Raw genomic sequence first — 9,984 nt, 5'->3', positions numbered from 1 at the left:
GATCATTTATATTTGTATTTTAACAGATATTTTGATAGAGCGTTAGCCAATACGTGTCGGAACGTGGACACAGTGACCCCAAGTATTTCCTGGAAGACATGGTACAGAGTTTCAAAGACGGTTGATCTCATATGCTACCACTTGTACTGTATGGCCCGATTTTGCATACAACTGTCTTGCAAATTGTTCGGAATTAAGTCTAAGAAGGGTCTTTCCAACACACACACACACAGAAACACATGCATGTGCAAAAGCCCAGACAAGTCCGGACAGATTATGGCATATGTAAAAGCGCAGGAGCACATGTGATGAAGACCATATGTTGCGTGCAGCGGGCAGTCAGAACGAGGAATATTGAGGTCTAGGGCCTGGCGTGGAGTAAGCCACTTGGGCCTAACAAGATTAGGAGGCCGGGTTACTACAGGGCAAACTGCTGGTGGGCCACAGAGGTCAGGTTTTGACAGAAACACACACAGCCTTTATATACGTTTTGAAACCTGTCCGACTTCCAGGGGTTACACCACGGTGGGAAATCCCCACCTGCCACCCACCGGTTGATTTTGGCTGCGTTGGGTACATTTCTCCATTGCAGTGCCAGAACCAACCTCTATAGTTGATTGCTATGCATTTGGTCCCACATGGGATTTGGTGCAGGAAAAACGCATTGAAGGGTCTTAACTGCAGGTGAGATCTTGAAACATGATTGCCTCTACTACGTCACAGCAGCTCACACACGCTGCCTAACATCATAACATCAAATCCCATGTTGTGCCAGTAAATAAAGTAATCTGGTTTCACAATTTAAATACATAGTGCAATTAAATGCTCTTTTATTTCTAAGATTTTCAAATTTGAGTATATATATTTGAGTACAAATTTGTGTTTGTTAGAAAAATAAACTATTAAAAGGAGTAATTGTTCTTTAGTTTCTTGCTGAGAGTTAGATTATAAGGTCTATATCATTCATAAATGTAAGCTACATCTGAAGGCATAGCCAGGACATGGTTAGCTTAGCTTCACTTAGCTTAGCTTAGTTTACACACTGGAAACAATAAGATTTACTCTGTGGGCACATGTTATTTTACATTTAAGTTATTATATGGATTTAACAAACAAGATATATGGTGTTAATTAGTAAGCTTCAGGTTGTTGTTAGGCAGATTCTGTTACCTTTGGACAAAACTAGACCAGCTGTTTCCAGTCTTTATGCAACACTACTGGCTGTAGATTCCTATTTAGTATAAAGACATAAGAGTAGTCTCTATATTTGGATCTAACTCAGCAGTAAAGCTTGATATGAAAATATAAAAAGGGCCATTAATGTTTTGTGAAAAGTGAATCCTTAAGAAAGTGATGAAGAAGAAAAATGCATTTTCAATTAAATGTTTTCAATTTAAATCTACCTACAAAAAGCAAAAAAAAAAAATCAACAACAAAAAACAGGTGTGATGAGTGACTACAAATAAACAAATCTGAATATTGCTTACATAACTGAGCTGGTGTTCTCATTTGTTGGCAATTAATACAACAACAAAAAAAACACGGCGTCATGTAGGCTAGGGATTGTTTTGAAGGGGACTTTGCCCCAATCCTGCTGTGCGCGCACACCAACACCACACACACACACACACACACACACACACACACACACACACACACACACACAGTAAGCTGGAACACAATACGGTGTATGAGAGGCTTATTGTGCTTCTAATGGAGTGCATGAATCTCATCTTGTTAAAGAGAGTGCTGATTTCTAAGGAACTGGACTGTGGAGTCCAAACACACCCAAAACAAAGCCATACTGCATGAGGTGGGTCGAGGGCACTCACGTTTAAGGAAGCGGTTACGGACCCATTTATTCTGTTTGCGGGCGTAACGCCTCGTAGCGATCTTCAAAGCCTCTACACCTAGAAAGAATTAAAAAGGAGGCTGTCAAAGATGAAGGGGAGCTTCGATTATTCTGGTCCACCGACCGTCTCCGTGACTTTGATCAAGTATTTGTCTGACCTTTGTCTCGTAGCGTGTCCTTCTCCTGCTGAGTGCTGCTTTCAGGAGCCGTCAGGTAGTCGTGGAACTCCTTAAAACCGATCGACTGGAAAATCCCCTGTTGATAGTTCTGACTGGAGAGGGGAGAGGTTCGCTTTTCAAAGACCATTTAAAGGACCGTTTTCAAAAGAAGAAACACAATCACGAAAATCAAAAACGAGTCAAGAAACAGGAAAACTAAATGAACAAAACTTGTCAAATAAACAATAAGACAATAAAAATGTACTTTAGTAATCAAAAATTCACCATGAGAAGAGAGGGGAGAGGAGTGAAAGAAGGGGAGAGAAGAAGAGTGAAAAAGGGGAGAGGAGAGGTGAAGAGTGAAAAAGGGGAGATGAGTGAAAAAGGGGAGAGGAGAGAAAAAGGGGAGAGGATAGGAGAGGAGTGAAAAAGGGGAGAGGAGTGAAAAAGGGGAGAGGAGAGAAAAGGGGAGGAGAGGAGAGGAGAGGAGTGAAAAAGGGGGAGAGGAAGAGGAGAGGAGTGAAAAAGGGGAGAGGAGTGGAGAGGAGTGAAAAAGGGGAGAGTGAGAGAGGAGTGAAAAGGGGAGAGGGAGTGGAGAGGAGTGAAAAAGGGGAGAGGAGTGATGAAAAAAGGGAGGGGGAGAGGAGGAGGAGTGAAAAAAGGGGAGAGGAGAGGTGAAGAGGGAAAAAGGGGAGAAGAGAGAAGGAGTGAAAAAGGGGAGAGGAGAAGAGTGAAAAAGGGGAGAGGAGAGGAGAAGAGTGTAAAAGGGGAGAAGAGAGGAGAGGAGTGAAAAAGGGGAGAGGAGAGGAGAAGAGTGTAAAAGGGGAGAAAGAGGAGAAGAGTGAAAAAGGAGAGGAGAGGAGTGAAAAAGGGGGAGAGGAGGGAGAGAGTGAAAAAGGGGAGAGGAGAAGAGTGAAAAAGGGGAGAGGAGAGGAGTGAAAAAGGGGAGAGGAGAGGAGTGAAAAAGGGGAGAGGAGAGGAGTGAAAAAGGGGAGAGGAGAGGAAACTTTATCTGTACATTTTCTTTTTTTAAGTTCCCAACTTGGCGTTTCTAGACACCCTGTGGTGACTCATTTCTCCTCCTCCTCTATCTCTCCTTCCCTCCCTGAACGAAGATTCAGTCTGAGCAGATGTGATGCCCTCCGGGGGGGGACAAAGTGGCAGAATGACACACACAAAAAAAAAAAAACCTGAATGGCATCAGGTGACATCAGGTTAGGGCAGAGGCCCACTGGTTCCCTTGTCAGAATATTTCCATCCATGTCAGACCACATCAGCCCAAGCTGAGCTTTGCTAAATGTCCTGGCCCAGACTGTACCTTTTCAGATTTTAGTAATAGCTCTACAATTGGTGTACGTGTTCAGTTCAATGACCTGAACCTTTTCGGAATTTGCAGTGATGGCAAAAACATTACGGGGCAGCCGTGGTGGCCTTTTTTCTTTTACTGCTACAAAAAAAAAAAAAAAGGTTTTATAGGATACCAGTTGAATTGATGAATGATCACCTATGTTATGGGATACCACAGTTTCTCTGTAGTAACTGGAGGTTGTTTATAATGCCAATGAAAAATTGGTTTGGTGTCTTTTAACCCTTGTGTTGTCTTCCCGTCAACCATGGAACACTATTTCTGCTTTTTTCCGACATTTTTGTCACTTTTTCAATGTTGTGGGTGCTTTTGTTGATGTTTTTTTCCAAAGTTATTGGATATTTCTAATGTTGACATTTTCAGCGATTATGTCGAAGGCCCATTTTTTGTGATGAAAAAACTGAAAATGGGTCAAATTTGACCTGAGGACAACCGTCCCTGACTTCTCTTCAGTTATCCATAGAACGCGAGAACCAGACTTCAATATCATATCATGATTATATCATGTATCATCAATACCCTGTATCATCCAACAAATCCATGATAAACCACTTCAAAACAGTTGAATATTTAACATACAACAGCTCGACTATGGATACTAGCAGACCCTGTTTGCAACGCATAGATAGATACTGAAGAAAAAGTCTGAATCTGAGCTTTTTTTCCAAGCTGATTTATGGATGCCAATTATAAAACACTAAAATATAATGGATGCTGTTTGTTTATGTTTGGAGCGCGTTATCTGTTCATGTCCCCGTTTACATGACTGATGAATACTAGAGATGCATTGCTTCCGATATGGCCGACAACAAATCACATCACATTATATATGACACCCATACAGGGATAGTAATATAAAACAATAAAATATATGACACACTGGTATCGTATCGGTACTCGATATTCGCCGATACGCAAGTTAAAGTATCAGAATCGGTATCAGGAAGCAAAATATGGCATCAGACCTCTAATAAATATTCAAAGAACAATTACATTGTCATTTTAGAGAGCTTTCTGCCATTTTCCTATAGGCCTGATTAAAAGAAAATAGCACAGTTTAAAAAAACAAAAAACAATTGTGACTTTTTTGAGAGCCTTAATGTGCTTTTAAACTCACTGCAGAAACAACAATGAAACTAAAAAAATAAATAATTACTATTCTTAGTCCTTCACTTACACTTGTAGGAGAAACAAGAGGAGGAAATACCAAAAATAAATCTGGCTAGACGGGCAGAGACAGATATTTGAGAATAGCAACAGAGCACAGGAACTGTAGAGTCAACGGGGGGAGACAGAGAAAGACAGAGGAAGGGAGGGAGAGATTTGTCCTTGATGTCTGGCCACAGCAGACAGCCGGGGATGGAGACATGAGGGTAAAGGAGAGACAAAAGGACGGACAGACAGAGCGGTGTGTGTGTGTGTGTGGGGTGCATGGGTGATCGGATTGCTGAGATGGCAATGGTGGCAGAGTTGGAGTGAGACAGGGAGAGAGAAGAGAGTGAGTAAGTGTGTAAGAGTGTGTGTGCGGGGGGGGGGGGGGGGGGGGGGGGGCGGGGGGGGGGGTGTTGGTGCATGAGGTAAGATGGGGTGATGAAAAAAAGGATTGACAAAAGAAGGAATTGGCAGCGTCATGGGCACCGTTCAACCAATGCACCACACACACTCACACACCACACACACACACACACACACACACACACACACACACACACACACACACACACACACACCACACACACAACACACACACACACACACACACACACACACACACTATCAATATCTACTGCCAAGAGAGGCCCACAGCCTGTCTGTTTCCGCCATCAGTGAGGCCCACATGCATGCTTATAAATGCTTCATGTCACATACAGAACACATCCAATTCTTATTAAAATAGGACTGGTTTTTGCAAATTTGGTCCTGTGGTTGTAATTATTAATAAGCAAATGCTAAATCCATGCACCATGGCGACCCAGGGACACCGCCGCACCACACCACCCACATCAATGAGAAAAGTGGGACGTACGTCCAGCGTGCTACTGGTCATGAGATTACTGCTAACGAAGAGTCAAGGACAATTCGGTTGAAAAATATCAACCTGGATCATATTAACATGATCTTAAAAGAAGCATATTTAACAGACTACATAGCACTGAGAGTCATTTGTTCTCTAGAATGTCCATTTAGTGTGAGGCCCTGAGGTAATAAGCACGGACTCCCCTGTTGGTGCTAATGTCCTATGAAGGGGGCTTATGTCTGAAATTATTAATAATCACTGGGCAGCCTGGAGAAATATCAGTCTCATCTGAACTTAACTTGCAACAGAGTAGGCTGCATCTAAATTAGTCATTAGCAGGCCTTTAGGAAACGACAGCATCCAGAACAGCGAGACCTGTCAGACTGGGACGGAGAACTAAATAACTGGATTTCTGCTTGACCAAGTTCACTTCACTCCTACTGCCCTAGTTCCATGGAAGAGGGGAGTCGAGTCTGGACCCAGCCTGGATGTCTGGAGCATTCGTTTAGATATGAAGATGAGAATGGGATTTTGAACATGTTGCAGAGACACTGAATCCTCAGGCCACCTCATAATGCTCCATGACAACAAAGTATGAGGCACGTTTTGGGCCCGCGTAACAGATTTTAAATCCCACTCCGCATGCTTTGGGTAGATTTTGCAATAAAAAATATTAACTAAAAAAAGTCCAAGATTTGCTAGATGACTTGCTAGAAACACAAGCCATATGTAGCAACATTTTCTGGGTTTGTGAAGGGAGGATAATGGGTGTTACATCAAATTATTCAGATTTTACACATTAAATGATGTCTGCAGGTTATACTGCATGTGTAAGTGTTGTGTCCCCAGATAAATTGCAGAGAAATAGCTTCAAATGATGCCACTTGAGTCAGTGTCGGCTGGGGTTACAAGATCACCCAAATATGCAACGCATCGAGTTGCATTATGGGTAATGTAGGCACCAGGTTTGGACCAGGAAGAAGAATGCATGGAAAAAAAAGACAATATCTCTGATTGTGCTGCACATATGTAATCCTGAGATTATATGACTTTTACTTTTGACAAGATTCCCCGTATTACAAAAACAGAACTGGCAAACAATATCCTTGAATCCCAATGCCTTATGCCAACATTTGACAGCTCTAAAAGATAATAATTGAGGATTATGTTGATGTTGTCCCTTTAGGAGGGTAGAGGTGCTCTGCAGCTGATTCGCTACCTGTCATCCTGGACTTTCTGCTGATTGTAGCGAACATGGAAGTCTCTGAGCTCCTCTATGAGTCCGGCAGACAACATCTGATCTACACGAGCATCCAACCGCTTGTCTAGAGCTGTAGGGGGACATAGAGAATGAGAAATATAACAAACAATTAGTTCATGCTGTGCTGAAGCTCCCATAGCAACATTGCCCTACAGTAAAAAGGAAAACCATCCTCCCTGCTCACCGTCCATTTCAGCGTGCAGCCAGAAGATGCAGGGGTCTGGGTATCTCAGCGGCCCCCCCAGCCCATCGCCACCCTCCTGCTCCCTTTGCTCCTCCAGCCAGCGGCTATGGCAGACGCCTGTCTCCTCATGGACTTGAAGACTCCTGTAGATAAGAAACATACAAGCAGAGATGTTGTCATTGAATAAAACAATAAGACAAATGTTCTTAACCGAAAAACTATGTTCTTATTTTTCTACTTTGTTTGATTCAAATGTCTGTGATCTTCAGTATACGATAAGTTTCCATCTCAGGCCTCAGTGGGTAGATTAGATTTAGAGTCAACATCCACTCATCCATTAAATCCAGTTAATCCCTCCCCCACCACAGGCCCAAACTTAGAGTCTAATTTGAGAGTGGTCCAATGGTTTCCACACAGTAAGCAAGAAAGGTAAGAAAAAGACATTTTGATGAAACAAGATACTCTTGGATGAGACCACCGGCATACACTTAACATTCAGCCAGGGCTAAACTAACTTTTCAGATAAATTCAAATCCGAACCAGACCCTTTGGCCGTGCCTCCCTGCACTCGGAGGTTATGAAGAAAAGATGATTCCTGTCGTCTCCTGTCATCCAGAAGAGCAGGGTAACCTAACCTGCTCACACAAAAGACCAGAGTGCACTGACTGCTACTCATCAAGCCTAGTATGCGTGTATGCGTGTATGTGCGTGTGTGTTAGTGTGTGTGTGTGTGTGTGTGTGTGTGTGTGTGTGTGTGTGTGTGTTCAGACTCTCATCCTGTCAGTGTGGACTGGGTGGAGGCCAGAAACTGTGACTGTCAGCCTGGGCCCTTCAGGACCTCGCGCAAAACATGAGAAAACTCAACAATATCGTGAGCCACTCGCATAGACACAAACAGTTCAGTTCATGTTTATTGTCCCCATGAGGAAATTATGTTGCAGTAAAAAAAATCATATCGCATGGTATTAAAACATTAGCACAGATAAGGCAAGCAGGAAGAAAAAACACAACATATATACACTACCACTCATACCATAGACCAAAGTAATATGAAAGGGGGGGGTCTAGAGTTCCAGACCAGCAGGGAGAAAGAGAAATTACAATAAATACACAAAATATAACAATTGTCCACGACACACACCCACAAACACTACACGCCATATTATCTCAAAGATGGAAAAAGCATTTTCCCAATTCTACACAGTGTAGAATGTACCTTGAACAACTTAAAAATAATCTCTAATTTAACACTAGAAATAATATCCATGTTTAAATTTAGGGGATTCTCATGATCTACTTTTGGGCATTTTACACTTGCGGGCAAGAATACCATTGGTGGGGGCTCTCACTGTTACATAATATAACTTAAAGGGGAACTATGCAGTTTTTTTTAGCTTAACTGAACAGCTTCCGAGTCATTGGAATGGTTATAGGACTTTTTTTTTTAGTTGAAGGAGGGTCTTCTTGCAGCTTTCGGGCGGCGAGCCGCCGACCTCAGCCTCAGGAAGTATCAAATCAAAAATATTGTATCATAAAAGAAACTCAAGAACTAAAAGATTGTGGTTGTGTGGAGCTGAAAAATTCCCAGCCCCATTTTTCACTGATGTAGCTAATAGTCTAGTGCTAAGTAGCTAGCTACCTAGCTAGCTACCTACCTAGCTAGCTACCTAGCTACCTAGCAACCTAGCTACCTAGCAATAACCTAGCAGAACCGAGCAATACATTAGCTAGACAAAACATGGCTAACAGTGGCTAGTAATAGCTGTGTGATTATTGTTTGGATAACATTTCCTACACATAATTGTGTCGTGCTGTTTTCATTTATATATATGCTAAGTTTTGAAGACATTACCCGCGGTATCACCTGGCTATCTTGCGTCGGTCGTTGGGGTGCAACATGGCAGCCATTTTGGGGTCCACCTCTGCCAGTCGTTTATGTAACTCCGCTCCTCCCAGTTTCTCCAGCTCCAGCTTCCTGTTCGGGGCTCCATCTCCTCCGTCCCCTGGCTCCTCGTTCTCCTGCTTCGAGACACATTGCATTCAGCAAGTTAGAATTGGCCCAAGTTGCCTTCAAATGCTCCTGTTATACTTTTTTTTTTTTAAAATCACTTTTGTTCGCGCTTTGTATTAATGTTTTTTTTGTTCCATTTTTCCACACTTGACAGGTTTTTTTTCAATGTTTGTCACTTTTTTTGACGTTTCCAACACTACGCAACACAAGTTATTACCTTTAGTTTTACAGTTATTTTGGAATTCATGGTCAATAAACCTCATTTATAGGAAATCATACCAATGTTTTAATTAGAAAAGCAGAAATTAGGAATGATTTTGATTAAAATGAAAGGAATGGATGTTGATGGAGAATCACAGACTGGAATATGTCAACTTTTACTCAATACTATTTCGAAACCACTTCAACATTTTTTCAAATGCTATAAAAATTGAATAAGACGCTCCAAAATGAATGAAAGTAGAGATTTGTACTTGCCAAAGAGCGTTGTGTGGAATCAATCATGTTATTTTGGGTAATAACAATTGGGTAAAAAGAACATTGATATAGGAAAACGGGTCAATTTTACCCAAAGACAACATGAGGGTTAATGCCGCATACCGTGTAGCCTAATGCATTGCTTGTTTTTACACATAAACAGGTAATTGAAGAGAAAGAAGAGATCCATACATCATGAGATAAACAGTGTCAAAGCGTACAGGATGAAAGGAGGTGTCCTTGAACTGCACTCACCCCTGTGTCCAGCAGGACTCTCCACAGCAGGGACTCGATGTAATAGTTAGTTCCTCCTACGACGACTGGCAGCCTGTTTCTGCTGTGCATGTCATCTATGTTGGAGGCTGTTAAGAAAACTGATCTGTGCATATTTTATGTACATGAATTCCAAGGTGATTTCATGAATAACCTTCCAAAGTGGTCTCACCATTGTATTGCATTTGAACGCTCTAAGGCTTTGAAATACAAAAACTTTATCCAAAACAGCCACGCAATTGCATTTTATTGTCAGATTCAAAATACCACTTTACCAGCACTTGCTGCATTTTTTTCCCCCCATACAAAAACAACTTTGGTCAGAAATTTTGTTTTTTTATACATATACCCAGATTTGGAATGACATTCCGTATCACATCAGAAC

The 9,984-nt window shown here is 41.9% G+C and overlaps 1 protein-coding gene across 3 annotated transcripts in view; it reads right to left on the bottom strand.

The window, feature by feature from the left end:
• trit1 (tRNA isopentenyltransferase 1) overlaps positions 1-9,984 on the bottom strand; it is a 66,050-nt gene that overhangs the window by 35,826 nt on the left and 20,240 nt on the right. The window contains exons 3-8 of one of the 3 annotated variants that reach the window (XM_032534773.1): positions 9,582-9,680; positions 8,703-8,860; positions 6,839-6,981; positions 6,613-6,724; positions 2,011-2,123; positions 1,833-1,910 (exon numbers count right to left, since the gene is read on the bottom strand). In XM_032534773.1, coding sequence (XP_032390664.1) covers positions 1,833-1,910; positions 2,011-2,123; positions 6,613-6,724; positions 6,839-6,981; positions 8,703-8,860; positions 9,582-9,680 — 703 coding nt within the window. The remainder of the gene's footprint in view (positions 1-1,832; positions 1,911-2,010; positions 2,124-6,612; positions 6,725-6,838; positions 6,982-8,702; positions 8,861-9,581; positions 9,681-9,984) is intronic. The other 2 variants (XM_032534774.1, XM_032534775.1) reach the window with 2 other exon arrangements.

The sequence above is a fragment of the Etheostoma spectabile genome, chromosome 14 (genome assembly GCF_008692095.1).
Source record: "Etheostoma spectabile isolate EspeVRDwgs_2016 chromosome 14, UIUC_Espe_1.0, whole genome shotgun sequence".
Lineage (NCBI taxonomy): Eukaryota > Metazoa > Chordata > Actinopteri > Perciformes > Percidae > Etheostoma > Etheostoma spectabile.
The sequence above is the reverse complement of the archived record's forward strand: the minus strand, read 5'-3'. Positions and strand labels throughout refer to the sequence as shown.